Genomic DNA, 14,998 nt, shown 5'->3' with positions numbered 1-14,998 from the left:
TCCTGGCCTCTAAGTTGAGGCGGTTTGCTTGGTCTCTAACATCTTGTTGCCTCCATTTTTCCCATGAGCATGGATCATATTTCATTATTATTATTGGCAGGAAAATACATAAAAACCACAATCCCAGTCGTCTGTTTCATGTAGAAGCTACTGTTTGCCACCCAACTGCTTCATTGGAGACTGAAAATATCAGGGGACCTCTGTTCCTTCATCCCCAAGAGCTCATGTCACTCAAAGGTGGGACAGAGCGTTGAGAGAACACACGAATTAAATAGCAGCTGATCATGGAGGTGAACGGGAATGAAGGGGTGAAGGCCTCCCCGACTTGTGTCGGTGGGCCCAGCTGTGGCCCCGACGCCCCCGAGCAGAGCCTGCCTGGGGCAGGCCGGGCCGCGCAGGATGGACTGGGACAGTCTCAGGAAGGTTCCAGAACACCCATTTATTAACGTGCGATGGCAACCGAAGCTGCAGGACCAGCCAAGTGCTTCCGCCGCTATTGGCTTTTCTCGGCTCTAAACTGTGAGACTCTCCCGGGGTGCGGCGGCCCCTCCAAGGACGGGGACATGGGTCGTGGCTAAACTCGCTGCCGGGAAGGCCCCGGGGACACCCTTCCACCACTGAGCCCCGCAAATGAGCCTCGTGCGGGACCGGACGAGGACAGGGAGTGGCCCGGGAAGCGGGGAGCAGAGAGGGGGTGCCGCGGCCCCGCAGTGTCCGCCCAGAAAGTGGGCGGGGGGGGGTCCACAGAAGGGGTGTGATCCCGGCAGAGGCGAGGGGCGGGGCGGATGGAGCCGATAGGGGTGGGGACGAGGTAGACAGGGGAGGGAGGGTTGGCAAGGGCGGGGCCGTCAGGGGCGGGGCCGTCAGGGGCGGGGTGCGAGCTGAATTGGTGTGCGAAGCTGGAGGGGGCGTGGCGAGGTAGACGGGGCGGGGCCCGGGGGCGGCGATGCAGGGGTGGGAGGGGCGGGGCCAGGTTGATGGGGCAGGGCCAGAGGGGGCTGGGATGCAGGGGCTGGAGGGGTGGAGGGGACGACGCGGGCGGGGCCGGCAGGGGCGGGGTGCAAGCTAAGCTGGTGTGCAGGGTTGGTGGGCGGGGCCAGGGCGGAGGGGCGGGGCGATGTTGACGGGGCGGGATCTGGGGACGGAGATGCAGAGGCGGGAGGGACGGGGCGAGGCTGATGGGGCGGGGCCGGAGGGGACGAAAGGGGCGGGACGGAAGGGGGCAGGACCGTCAGGGTCGTGGCGGGCGGGGCCTAGGCGGAGGGGCGGGGCGAGGTTGATGGGGCAGGGTCGGAGGGGGCAAGGGATGCAGGGGCGGGAGAGGTGGAGGGGACGACAGGGGGGGGGCCGGCAAGGGGCGGGATGCAAGCTAAGCTGGTGTGCAGGGCAAGCGGGCGGGGCTGGGGTGGAGGAGCGGGGTCGGAGGGGGCAGGGGATGCAGGGGCGGGACGGAAGGGGGCAGGACCTCCAGGGGCGGGGCCGGGGCGGAGGGACTGGGAGAGGTTGACCGGGCGAGGCCGGAGGGGGCAGGGATGCAAGGACCCTAGGGGTGGAGGGGGCAGGGGGGGGAGGCGGGCGGGGCCGGCAGGGGCGGGGTGCGAGCTGAGCTGGTGTGCCAGGCGGGCAGGGCTGGGAGGGGCAAGTTCCTCCCTGCAGGTGCGGCGTCGGCGGCAGGTTTCACGGTGGCATTTGGGGCGGGCGTGTGGTGGGGACAGTCGGGAGACCGGCGGTGGAGACCGCGCGGCCACACGCGAGCTTTGCACCCCCCCCCCCCTGCTGTTGTGCCCCCCGCGGTCTGCCCCGGGGCCGAATGCGCTTGGCTGTGCGGATGGAGCGGAAGGGGCGGCCCCCAGAACGACAGGGAGAGACCGGGCCGGGGGCATCTGGGGAGGGATGGGGGGCGTCTTCTGAGGGGCTGAGGCCGTGGGGCCCCTGATCAAACCGTGAGGGGCCCGGCAGACCTCCCACCGCACCCCGTACAGCACAGGACGGGACGTGCCTTTTAATCCCGAAGAGGCACAGACCTGGCGGTCCTGGGGCCGCGGGTCCTGCACCGCATCCAGGTGAGGTCCGCCCCGTGCTGCCCGTCCAGTGGCCCCGGGACCCCCGTGGCAGGCTGCTGCCAGTGCCGCTTGTGGGGAGAAGCCAGGAGGGTGGGGCCTGTGAGGAGGGCCTGGTGGGGGACTGGCTCTGAACCTCCAGGTTGCCGCATAACAGGCCTGGCGGCTGCTGTTGAACTCACTTTTTAAAGTGAGTGGAATAAAGCGTTCAGATCATGAGGCCCAGGGCAGCAAGCCCTGTTATGGGGCTTTTGAAAATCACGCGAGGCTAATTAGAAAAGGAAACGTGCTTAGCGTCCTTGCTGGTTCCAAGGCTCACAAAAAATCCGGGTTACCGCGGGGCCATCCTGGGAGCTCAGCGCACACGAACCCTACCTTTGTCAGCACTTTTGTCAGCGCCATCTCTTCTGGTGGGATGTTGCTACGAGTCCCCAGGGAGGAGGCTGCGGGCCTCAGCTGGATGTTGGGGCCCACAGCAGGTGGCCCAAATGGCACATGCTACATGCTTCTCCGTACTGGCGGTTCTGGGGGACTCCTGGCGACAACTCAACACCTGGGACCCACTGGCAGAGCCGCTGGGGACAGAGGAAGCAGAGGGGCAGGGAGGGAAGGTGGCTCATGTGGGAGGAGCGATTTCAGGCGGTTCTGCAGGGACAGCTGAGGGTGAAGGGGCCAATGCTTAGCGTGAGGTGGAGAGGTTGGAGGTCCACAATAACCAGAAGCCCAAGGAGCGGTGGTCACCTGCGGCCACACCGGCCCCCTGGGCGCGCCCTGCTTTTGCCAGCTTCTCCCTCCGTGCCTGGGGACTGCCGTGAGCACCTGGCTGGCCTCTCCCGCCAATTTCCACGGCATCTACCTTTGCAGACCCATGCCCCAGGCTCAGCCACTTGTCCTGCAGTGGGTTTTGATGGGCATTGGGGTGCAGATGACCAATGGCAGAGAGGGATGGGGGCAGCTCTTTCTAGAACTTTTCTCTAGTCTGGGCAACAGGACCCCCGCAGAGGGGCTTCAGGAGGTGCCCTCCTCACACCTGGCAGGCAGGACATCAGGATGAAAAGGCCTGTGTCTAATGAGCTCCCCATGAGCTCGATTATTGAGTGCCTGCTGCAAGCACTATGTCTGCTGCCCTCTTCATTTCCTCCATGTCCGGCGTCTGTCCACTGCCCACCTGCCCTCGGCCTCACAACAAGCCCTCACTGTCCCAGGTGTAGAGCTTCTGGGAAGGAAAAGCACTGTCTGGCATGGGAGGGACGCAGGCCCCCAGGACGTGGGGTGGAGGGCAGTCTCGGGCAGGTGGGCATAGCTGACTGTCCAGAGCCCTGGGCGCTGGCTCTGTATCCTTTTGTTCATGCACACTCTGCCGAATGCCGGGAGGATTGCTGGTTCCCTGTTGTTCATTCCTGTGCTTACCCTGTCTGGGCAGCAGTTGGAGGAAGGGCCTGATGGGTCCGGCCCTGCTCCCAGGATGAGCCCTCCCCTGTCCTTGGGGGCCTCCCCGGCTTGCCATAAACGTGCCATCTGGCTGTTGGCAACTTCCGGCTGGGGGTAGGCCTGCGCTGTGAGGTCCTATTCTGGCCCAGGAAATTCTGACTGTCCACAGAGGCATGCATAGCCCCTGTCCGGGCAAGCCGATGGCAGCCCAGGTCCACAGATGCCATGCTATCGCTCCGAGCAGGAGGCTGGTGCAGGCGCCAGCAGGGGGCGAGGCTGGTGAGCACCAGCCCAGGGCAGTCTCAGGCAGGTGGCCACACAATGCCTCTCTCACCCCTCAGGCAGCCCCGGGAGTTTTTCTCACTCCTTACATGGATGGGGAAACTGAGGCTCAGAGAGGGTGATGCGGTGTGGACAGGAAGCCCAGAGTAGAATTCGAAGCTAGGGCGGCAGGAAGTTGGCGGTTATTCTCCTTTGCGGGTCAAAATAATCATCCTTTCCTAATATTTTTTCTTATGTAGCGAGGAAAATCACAGGGGCAGAGAGTGTGGGGTGAATAGTGCGTGTCCCCCAACCTGCCTGCCCCCCAGGGCAGCCACTGCCCGGTTCTTGGGCGGACATTGAAAAAGCAGACACGTGGCCCTAAGTGCCACCGTTGCTTATGACAGTCTGGGTGGTGAAGAAAACGTTCGGTTAGGGTTCGTGTCCTACTATTTAGTTTTTTCCGAGGAAACCAGTAGTACGTTCTAAGGAAGTTTTGTCTTAAGAAAGGTCACAGAAGTCCTCCCTCGTCAGCGGGGGTAGGTTGCGAGACTCCCAGAGGACGCCTGAAATCGTGTGTAGTTCTGAGCCCTGTGGACACAGTGTCTGTCCCGAGCGCACGTCTGTGATTTCGCTGCACTTCTGAGTCAGCTTCGGGGAGGGACACAGCAAGGATGGTGAAGGGAGGCTGGTGTGACAACACGTTGTGAGAAAGCCGTGTGGACACCACACGCGCCCTTTCTGCGCCGGCCCAATGGGGTAAAAAGCCCCGTAAGGCGGTGACGGAGGTGACTGTTACAGGCCTGTGACACAGCATGAGGCGGCTGCTGACCTGACCACGTGTTGGGAGGAGTATTTGCCTCTGGCCCACCGTGGGTAACTGCAGCTGCCGGAAGGAAGCCATAGATGCGGGGACTGTTGTGTAGCAAGAGCGTTCTCTCGTTAAGACACTGCCTGGGCATCACCCAGAACTGGGGGCTTGGTGGCCGTGGATTTATCTGGCTGCATAGGCCTGGGGGTCCCATGCCTGACGGGCCTCGTGGGGAGGACAGCGGAGGGGTGCACCCGCCCGTCCCCAGTGGCCACCCACCTGGCCTGAGACACCGCCCGGGTCGTTTCCTGTTCCGGCTCCTTGGCCCCGGCTCATAGGCCTGGTCTAGCGTTCTTAAAAACTGGACCTTCTAACGGGACCCAGACCGGCTGTCTGCTCTCTGGCAGACCCGCCTCCTCTCAGGGGCAGTGTCTGTGGCTGGTCCTCAGGCCTCTCAAGATGGCATCGCAGTGGTAACCAGCTCTCTCAGGTTTCTGGCTCTCAGCCCTGACGCTGCGCCCCCTCCGGACCAGGGAGGGGCCCTGTCCTCCAGCCGTGCGGCTCAGTGACACGATGCTCCTCCCTCTCTCTGAAACCTTCGATGAGTCCCGTGCCGGCTGTACTGCCTGGAGTGGGGCCAGTTGGTTGCTCTGGGGAGGACTCACTGGGCCCCCCGGTCTGGTGCCAAGGGCCTGAGGGCGCATGCTAGGAGGCCCCAGGCAGGCCCTCAGCCCAGCTGACCCTGAAGGACACCGGGGTGTCCCCCAGGCCAGGGAAAGGGTCCCTGTCAGGTTGGCGCCAAGGAAAGAGGGCAGACCCATTTGGTGTCTCTTCCTCAAATGGACGTCTGCCCAGGCAGGGCTTTGTGGTTTGGGTGCAGGGTGCTCACAGGGAGATTAATCATCTCTCCTGCCTGTGTCCCCCGTTTTCTCTGCAGGGGGGCTTTCTCTGTGGTCCGGCGCTGTGTCAAGCTCTGCACTGGTCATGAGTACGCAGCAAAGATCATCAACACCAAGAAGCTGTCAGCCAGAGGTAGGCGTGGGCCGTGTAGGCGTGGGCTGTACTGGCATGGGCCGGGCCCACGCAGGCACAGAACTCGGCCGGATGAAGTGGTGCCTCCCGCCCGGGAGGGCGGAGAGAGGGACCCGTACCCTCACGCCAGATCCCACCTTGACCCTGGTCTGGGGGCTCAGGGAGAGCTGGAGGTGGGAGCCCTCGGTGGCCTGAAGATTTGTAGTGACCCGGCTGCCAGCACGATCCCTCCAGGTCGTCTGCACTAGGGGGCCGTCCGCCTGCACTGGGCAGGGCTGTGCTCTGGGCCTGCAGCGGGGAGTGGTGCTGGGTTGCAGCTGACCCCGGGCACGTGGCCTCATCCCACCCACGCTACACACCCCAAGCCCTTGCTGGGTGGCGGCCCATTGTGGGCACACAGAATCCTGCTCTTTTGAGGTCCAAGTCGTGGAGTAGCACACGGGCAGGTGACTCAAAGATAGCCCCAAAGGGAGCAAGGGGCAGGACCCCCGAAGGACCTTTGTTGAGGTGGCAGCATGGGGGTCCCCTGGGTCCTCTGACCCCAGGGCCAGGATGGAGGCCGGGTGACACCTGGGTGGAGAGAGAGTCAAGTGAGGCCCCTGGGGTGCTCTCTGGCCTCCCAGGGGACCTCCAGTTAGTGTCCAGACACAGGCTCCTTCTCTGACCATAGGGGCACTGAGTGTACTCAGTGCTGGCCTGAGTCCCTACTGGAACTGGGGCTGAGAGCTGCCTCAGTCCGTGGGCTCTGGGGTGGACAGTCCAGTGGAGTGAGCGGGTGACCTAGTGCCATATTTTGAGCTGCGTGTAGATGTTGTGTACTTGCTGTGCTGTGTACCAGGCCTTCGGGCCCGAGAGTTTCCAGGGGTGGGCACTCCTGTCCCCGCTCATGGTGAGGGGCCTGGGGCACCCAGCCGGGGTCAGTCCCACGTCCTCCGTGTTTGCTGCCTGTTTTGGGGTCTGAGCACCGCGTGGGGAAGCTCTGGGCAGATCCAGAAACTAAAGGTCCTGACCATCCCTTGATGGTGAGGCCCCTTGGGGAGCTGCTTGGGGGACTGCCTCCCGTGGGCCTGGCTGTGGCGAGGGGGCCCGGAGGGGGTGACTCCATGAGGCCTGGGGGCCAGGGCAGCCCTGGGGCGTGCATGCTTGCACAGCTCAGCCCCCATGTTTGGACCATGGCGGTAATGGTAATGCTAAAGACAGCACTGCGAGTGCCTCCTGAACGCGGTTACTACTGTGTTCCCCGACGCTGGGTGGGGGTGCTGGTGGGGTGCCGGCTTTAACTATGTTTTGGGGGATATGTCTGCACGTGTGGAGTCTCTAAGGCGGAACACAGGCTTGTTCTAGCTCACGATGGGAGGAGAGAGCCCACCCTCAGATGTCCCCCAGACTAGTGAGGGAGACCCTCACTCACCCATCAGGTTTACTCAGCCCCTTCCACATGCCTGGCCCTGAGCAGACACATCCACAGAAGCCACTACAACTGCCTGTGTTGGGTGCAGGCACAGGGGAGGGTCTCGAGGGATGAATAGGAGTTTGTGAGGCTCAAGCAGAAAAGCACGTGGGTATATTTCTATGGAATCACACAGCTCCTCTAAAGTACCTTCACACTCCCTGGTTTGTGTGTTTATTTTTTAATGTTGTATTTTATTTTTGAGAGAGCAAAAGAGTGCATGCATGAGTGAGGAGGGGCAGACAGAGAGGGAGACACAGAACTTGAAGCAGGCTCCAGGCTCTGAGCTGTCATCACAGAGCCCGATGTGGGGCTTGAACTTACGATCCAGGAAATCATGACCCGAGCTGGTCTACACTTACCTACTGAGCTCCCCAAGCGCCCCACCCGCGGTTTATACCTGCAAAATGCTCTACACACAGAGAGGGTCAGGACCGGCAGAACCCTGAAATCCAGCATGTGTTGGGCAAGCACCACTGCTCATTCTTCTGCCCCTGCTGCAGTGAGCCTGCTGGCCCCTTCCTGACCGACAGCTGCTTTTCTGCCTCTATGTCCGGTGTGGCCGTGGAGCCGAGCACCGGCCTGGTGCTGGTGCCCTTCGCCGGGCCGGTGTCCTCACTGGGCGCTGCTGGGGACGGGCAGCGGGAGAAAGGGCCGTCGGGAATCGGAGCGGCTGGCCTTCACCCGTCCTGTCTTCCCTCACAACCACTCTCTGGCAGGAAGGGGGGGCTTGTTACTCTGTGTCGTCCGGTACCATGGAGGTCTTGGTCAATTTTTTTTCCTGTTTAACTCTTTATTATGGAAAATTTCAAACGTTCCCCAAATCTAGAGAAAGTGACAGAATGATCCCCCAACTTCAGCATTTGTCAGCTCTCAGCTCCATCTGTAGCCCCACACCCCCACCTCACAGCACGTCCCAGACGGCCTGTCACTTTGCACATGGTGTTCAGCACATTCTTCTGGCACAAAAGGAGTCTGCAGACAAGTGGCTGCCTCCCGGGTACCAGGGTCTCGGCACCCTCGGATCCTCCCCAGCCCCTCCTGGCTTTCCTAGCTGAGGGGCAGTGGGAGGGGTGAGGGGACAGGGTCTGCGCCCTGTGTGGGGCAGTGATGGGCTTGGGCTTGGAAGCACATGCCCACCCTATACCTCAGTTTCCCTAGCCATAAAACAGGGATGAAACCGGTGTGTGCTTGCTCCTGGCTGGATGTAAGGTACTTGGAAGGAGCTTGTGGGCACAGGCCTCCCCTCTCTGCCTAGCCCCGCTCCGGGTCAGAGGTCTGCCCACCCAGCCTGCAGGCCCCAGGGCCCCACAAAGCTGCCCTGGAAACCCCCAAGCCTGTGGGCATTTCCCCACTCCTGGAGGGCACTTGTGGCTGGTTTATTCCCTGCACCTCTCTGCTGCCTCCGTGAAGCTCCTGGGGCCAGCTTCCAGAAAGCCTGAAGTTCTCACCTGGCCTGACACTGCCGTCTGGCCCTGTCTTCTCCCTCCCTCCCCAGAGCTTTCTTCCAGCCCTTGGCTGCTTTCAGTGTTTCCAGGCACCCCTGGGCCTTTGCATGTGTGTTCTCTCTGGAAATGCTTTTCCTGAACTTCTATCTGCTTAACTCTTGTTGATAACATTTTCTCCAGTGGAGTCCGGGACCCAGGTACCCTGCTTTTTATGCTACAGCTGTCTTTCCCACAAGATTTCCAGGCCCTGTGGGCAGGGACTCCGTTCAGTACTGTGTCCCTACCAGGGCCTGGCGGGTGGTGAGCACTCCAGAAAGGTGGAAGGAACATGTGCTTTCGGTAGGCGAATTTGAAGAGGCACATGTACAGTCTATGCTGGGGGCAGGTAGTCCCCTGGGTGTGAGGCTGGGTGGGGACTGGGGTGGGGGTTGTCTAGGGCATTTGCTGACGTGTTGGGTCTGCACGGGAGGCCCCTGGTCAGTCCAGACTTGCAGAACACCTGCAAGTGCCTTTGGGACGTCCGAGTTGCAGTGTGTTTCTGAGGCAAACCCAAGGGTGGTCGGGAGGTGGGGGCAGAGCAAGGCCTGGCTGTCACTCTGTGGTTGTGCCCCCCAGGGTCACAAGGTCACAGAAAATGTCCTGAGCCAGGGCCCCCACCCTGCTAGGTGGCCAGCTCCATTGCTAGGAAGACCACAGCAGAAATGTGTGCCCAGCTGCTGTCCTTGTGGGAGGAAGGGACAGGGCGGGGGGCCCATGGCGGAGAGGAAGGGGGGAGAGACTGGACCCAGAGGCCTCGCCCCCCACCTTCCTTCCGCTGTTGCTCAAGTGCAGTGCAGTGTGGGGGGGCTCCATCTCCTGCTGGAGCAGCCCCGGTCCTCCGAGGCTCCTGATGATAGCAAAGCAGCCGGCCACACGCAGCGGCCAGGAGGAGCGCAGGCCCTGGGCACAGAAGCGGCCCCTGTGCGGGAACTGACAATGCCCAGATTCGCCGGGTCGCTGGGCATGACACCCAGCTGGTGCCAAAGACCCAAGTTACGTACGTGATTTTGGAGGGTCCGAACGCGCTGAGCCCGCAGTTACAGGACGGTTAACAAAAGCAGTTAGAGGGAAGTGAATTGGCTGGGGTGAGATCATGGGGCACACAAGCCTCAAAACCTGTCTTGTGGGCCCTCCCCCCAACTCACTGCCAGCACCACGTGCGCCTGAGCCCTGAGCCCCCCTGGAGCAGGTGTCCAGCAGTGACCCCGGGCAGGGGCTGCACGTGGGGGAGGAACGACCCTGCAAGGACTGGGGCCCAGGCAGCTGTTACTCCCTGACCTTCAGCAGTAGTGAGTCTTCACGTGGCTCGGCAGTGACCTTCCACATCCCCTGAGGTCGGGGGTGGGCACCCCGTTCCACAGATGAGGAAACCAAGTCCCATAGAAGCAGAGACTTGCTCAGTAACACAGTTGTGATGAGCAGAGCCTGGGGCACTGGCAGCTTCAGATTTCACCCAGCTGGGAGGGCTGATGGTTGACCTCACAGGTGGGGTGGGACTCACAGGTGGGGTTCACCTCATGGCAGGGGCTGACCTCACAGGTGAGGGGACCGAGGTGATCAGGACTCACCTCTGGGCCTCCCATCCCCAAGCTGATGCCCCGCTCACCCCCAGCTCCCTGCCTGGGTCCCCTGGGGCTGCCTTCCCCCCCCCCCCCCCCACCGCCCCAGGAAACCTGACTGGCGCAGGGCCACTCTGCACAGCGGGGGGCGGCGCGGAAACGTGGCTTTCCTGCCTTAGCCTTTCCTGGTCCGCCGGGCCCCCTGACCCACAGGCGGCGAGACTCTGTGGAACTGGGTTAACGTAGGACGCGGGCGCGGGCGCCGCATTGCAGGGGCCACTGAGCATGCGCGGCCGGAGCCCCTCCCTCCCTTTCCCTACCCAAGCTCCCTTACCCTCTCCTCCCTCCCTTTTCCTCCCCTCCCCTCGTCCAGGCCCCCCCCTCCCTCCTTTCAAACCACCCTCTGTCAGGCTCTACCCCTCCCTTCCCTTCTGCTCCCCTATCCTCTCCCCTCCCCTTCCCAGCTCCGGGAACAGCTCTCTCGCCTCCTCCCTCAGCTCAGGCCTCTTGACCCAGCACTCCCTCGGGCACCCCCTCCGCTCCACTCAGCCCGGGTCCGCAGGCTCCTCCCCGGCCAGGGGCTGAGCTCGGGTCTCACAGTCTAAGCAGGTCTCAATTGCAGATATACAGTGATTTTTTTTTTAGAGTAAGTATGTCCCAGACTCCCAACCAACTTTTAGCCAAGTCTGCCCTCACGTGGGGATTCCCCAGGGACCCTGCGCTGTAGAGGGTCGCCCCAGGGATTTGGAGGGTGGGTGGGAAGGAGGAGCTCTCCTCTGGGCCTTCCCCCTCCACAGCCCCATCTCCTGAAGTTCTGTTGCAGGGACTTGGGTTAATGCGGAATTGGGGGCCCCCTGTGCAAGTGAGGGGGGAGTAGCAAGAGGACCTGGGGCCAGGGGACCCTCATTCCCGAGTCAGAGGAGGAGAGGGGACAGGCGGGGTTGCCAGATTTAGCAGGTAAATTTGAATTTCAAATAGACCATGAAAAACTGAATACAAACTCAGCCCAAACTGAATGGGGCTTGCACTAGGAAATTATTTGTTGTTTATCTGAATTTGGGACGTACTTGTGCTAAAAAATTCTTGTTGGTTATCTGAGATTCAAATTTAACTGGACATTCTCTGATTCATCAGGCAATACTAAACAGAGCTGTTGAAAGAATAGGTCTTTGTGATTAATTCATCAACTGAGTAGGTGAAGTCAGAGTTTTGGAAAAATGGGGGCGGGAAGGAGGGAGAAGGGTCCAGGGCAGGAGCAGACAAGGTGTAGAGGCCAGGCTGTGCCAGTGGGGGTCCTTTTGGACACCCTGGCCCATTCTTGGGGCCTCGCAGGTGATGAGGTGGAGAGCCTGGCCCTCCTGCTCGTTCTGGGGTTCAGTGATTCTGGGGTATGGCTGCCTTTGTGAAAGCTGAGTCCATCCCAGGGGCTTTGGGACCTGCTGACCTGAGGCCTGAGTGGTGTCAGGCAGTCGCAGGGCTCACCCCCCTTGGGTTGTGGAGGGTTGGGAGAGGGTGAGGAGGCTGGCCGGGGTTATAGGGAGGGGCTGTAGGCCTGTCTGCCGCTCCCCAAATCTGAAGGGGTCCTCACCGCCATCCTGCCCACCCCACATGCACCAAGAGCCCCCTGGAGGTGGGTGCAGGGTCAGAAAGGCCTTTTCTGGCCAGTGTGGCCGCAGCCTTCTGGCCCCAACCCTCCAGCTCAGCGGGTCTCAGAGGCCTTGCAGAGTCTGGGCCTCGCCTTTGAGCAGGACGGTGGCGGGCGAGCTGTGCAGCATCTGGGGCCATGCCCAAGTGTGGAAGGCACTCGGCCTCTGTTCACAGTCGAGAGCACGTCCCCGGGGTGGTGCCCAGGAAGCATCACAGGTGCTGTTGGGGGTGGGCTGTGATGAGACCCTGCCCAATAGCACCTGCGGTCCCCCAGGCTGTGGAAGGAAGCAGGAAAGGAGGTGGTCACTGGGGAGCTCCTATGTCACCATGCCCTACTGTTCTGGAAGTTGACAGTGACCCATTTCATGGTCACTGAAACTGAGGATTCCAAGGAAAGTCACTACTGGTGAGGGTGGGGGCCCTGCCCAAGGGTCATGGGCATAAGCAAACAGGACGCTGACACCGGACGGTCAGGCAGACGGCAGCCTATATTACAGTGGCTCAGAGCCCAGGGGGGACATTGCATGTCACCCCGGGCGTGTGGGGCACACTTGGGAACAGTGTGAGCGGCCTGGGCTGTGGGAGGCAGGCTTCGCAGTGACAGGAGACGGGGTGTCCCTGGTCCCCGCTGTGGGACATGGTTAACTTCTAAGTGAATAATTATTCTCTGGCAGAGGGTAGGAGGGCACCGTGCCTGGCCTGCCTGGGGCAGTGGCCGTGGGGCGGGGAGACCTCACCTGGGAGCAGAGGGGGCAGGAAGCCCACAGCTAGGTGACACTGGACATTGGGGCCTCAGTTTCTGGCCTTGCTGCACAGCTGGGCTGCAGCTCCTGTTGGGTGGTGGCCCCCAGCCTGAGGAAGGAGTGAGGAAGGCCTCTGTGCAGCGGGGGGCCAGCTGAAGGCGGGGAGGGTGGGCTCTGGGAGCCCAGCTGCCACACGGACCCACGTGGCCTGCAAACATCTCAGAGGCCTTAGTGCTGCCGTGTGGGTGGGGCCCGGTGGCTTGTCTTTGTCCCCATGGCAGCTGCAGGATGGCATGGACGCCCTGGCGGGGTGGGGCAGCTGCCTGATGTTGGCATACTAATTGCTGGGTGCCCAGTTGCCGTTTTAAAACAAAACACGCACAGAAGTCTGCGATGGGAGCTTTCTTCATCTCTGTCACTCTGCCGGCACCCGGCCATGGTGGCAGCACCATCACGAGAAACACCACGAGGTGGGGGGCCCTCCGCTGCTGCTGCCCCCACTCAGGCTCAGGCTCCAGCCCCCCACCCTGTGCAGCCCAGCCGCACCCCCAGCCTCCCTGTGCCCCACACCCCATCTGAAAGTTGGGGCAACTGTAGCAGCCCTACCTTGTGGGAAGCCCCCGGCAGAGTCAGGGGTCTGTGCAGAGCAGACAGCAGATGCTAATCTGGGGGGGACCAGCAGGACCCTGCGAGGCCTCTTGGGTTTGGCTGCCTTGTTCATGTGTCCCAGCCCCATGAGTCCCATCAGCAGGCCCAAGCTGTGGAAGCCCCGACTTTGAATCCTCCCGGAAAGCAGTGTCCTCCCGACAGCCGATGGGATGTTGTTCCCGGGACGAGGCCGAGGTCGGAGACACCAGTGTCAGCAGGTGCTCAGAACTCACCCATCTTCCATGACACATCCTTCCCCAGGCCACCCAGCCCTCCCAGGGACTCTGGAGGTGTGAATGCCCAGGACAGAGGCTCAGAGCCACTGGGTTGCCGGCCCAGTTTCCCTGGCCGCGGTGCGCGCGACCTTGAGAACTTAGGACACGAGAGTTCCAGGGTTGATGTTTGGAACACTGTTTGGCCTGTGTGCAGAGTGATGTGTGATGTGGGTATCCGTGGGCCTCCCGAGGTTCTAGAAAGCTCCCTGTTGCGGTGTGATAGTACAGGTGTGGAGATGGGTGGCAGTGAAGGGGAGGAGCCTCCCAAAGGTGTCCCAGGGCCTAGTGCAGCCAGTCCCCTGGGGCACACATTTTTCCTGCCTCCCAAGAACAGAAGCCACCGGCTAGGAGAACGGGGACACCTACCAGGATGTCTTCTTTGGTGGGGCAGGAGGAGGGAAGTGGGAAAAACAGCCCAGGTGCCCAGCTCTGCAGGGCACGATGGGGGAGGGGTGGAAGTGGGGGCTGTGGGCTGGGGTCTCCTCTCTGTCGAGGCCTCTCTTCGGACCTCCCCACCCTTTTCACACGTAGGAAATGGGCTCAGAGCGAGGCGTGGCCTGGTTCAGGGCCCCAGGTCCAGCGTCCCCGTGGCCACCAGAGGCTGGCACACAGGCAGTCCCCCAGCTTGGTGATACTGGTCTGGGTTCATTGCTGGTTTGCCCTGGAGGGAGCAGAAGACTGAGCAGCCCCAGGCCCTGCGGAGTCCCAGGCTGGGTGCAGGGTGCGACCAGGGAGCTGCTCCCCCCACCAAAGGCTGTGGCTCCCCCCAAGTCACCTGAGGTGGTCAGCACCCAGCATCCTCCCGGGGGCTCTGTCTCTGGCTGGTGCATGGCCCCCAGCCAACAAGGCAGCCCCGTGACTTTGCCCACCCCTATGTGTGCCCCACCCAGCACTGTTCCGTGTCTCCCTCTGGGGCCAGACCACACACACACTCCCACACTCTACAGCCCAAGGGCGGGCCATGTTCCTTTCCTGGGACCTCGGTGGACCTTCCTGTGTCCATGCAGAAGTGGATGGTGACCCTGAGGCAGGGGCCTGACCTTGACACAGATCCCCACAAGCTCTGTCCAGGAGCTGCTGGATTTGGTGGAGCATCCTGGGCAGCAGCTGCCGTGGCCTATGACCTCAGCCAGACGTGTCCCAGCCTCCTGGCCCTGCTGTCCCTGTGTCCCCAGGTCATCCTCCAGGCGGGGGGAGGGGGGCCAAGGAGGCCAATGGACCCCTGTGCTGGCGGGGCTCCCTAGTGAACACAGCCTGCCTGTCCTGTCCCAGGAGTCCTTGGGGGTCCAGCAGCCGCCCTCCGAGCCCCCGCTGCCTGCCGGGCTGTGTAGACTTTCCCTGTGGGATTTCATGTTCCATCTAGTACGACTGGCAGCTGTTCCCTACTTCCCAAGAGGTGGCCTCATCCGTCCCGGGCCAAGCCTGGGGAGGCTGCTGGCAGCTCCTCCCGCCAGGTGGGCCCGTTTCCCCCTCCATCCCTCCTCCACCCGCTCCACTGCCTCGCGGGTGTCCTTCTGCCCGCCACAGCTCTGTTGCTGCTCCTGGCAGCTGGCGAGGGGCCAGGCGCCCACCCACGTCCCTCCTGTCCTCCTTC

At 62.2% G+C, this 14,998-nt stretch overlaps 1 protein-coding gene across 11 annotated transcripts in view; it reads left to right on the top strand.

Moving 5' to 3' along the window:
• The window catches only part of CAMK2B (calcium/calmodulin dependent protein kinase II beta), an 80,993-nt gene that overhangs the window by 24,061 nt on the left and 41,934 nt on the right, over window positions 1-14,998 (top strand). For all 11 annotated transcript variants that reach the window (XM_043588354.1, XM_043588351.1, XM_043588348.1 and 8 more), the window contains exon 2: window positions 5,501-5,595. In XM_043588354.1, the coding sequence (XP_043444289.1) occupies window positions 5,501-5,595 (95 nt within the window). The remainder of the gene's footprint in view (window positions 1-5,500; window positions 5,596-14,998) is intronic.

This window comes from Prionailurus bengalensis, chromosome A2, assembly GCF_016509475.1.
Source record: "Prionailurus bengalensis isolate Pbe53 chromosome A2, Fcat_Pben_1.1_paternal_pri, whole genome shotgun sequence".
In the NCBI taxonomy this organism is placed as follows: domain Eukaryota; kingdom Metazoa; phylum Chordata; class Mammalia; order Carnivora; family Felidae; genus Prionailurus; species Prionailurus bengalensis.
This window is presented reverse-complemented; position numbering and strand designations above follow the sequence as displayed.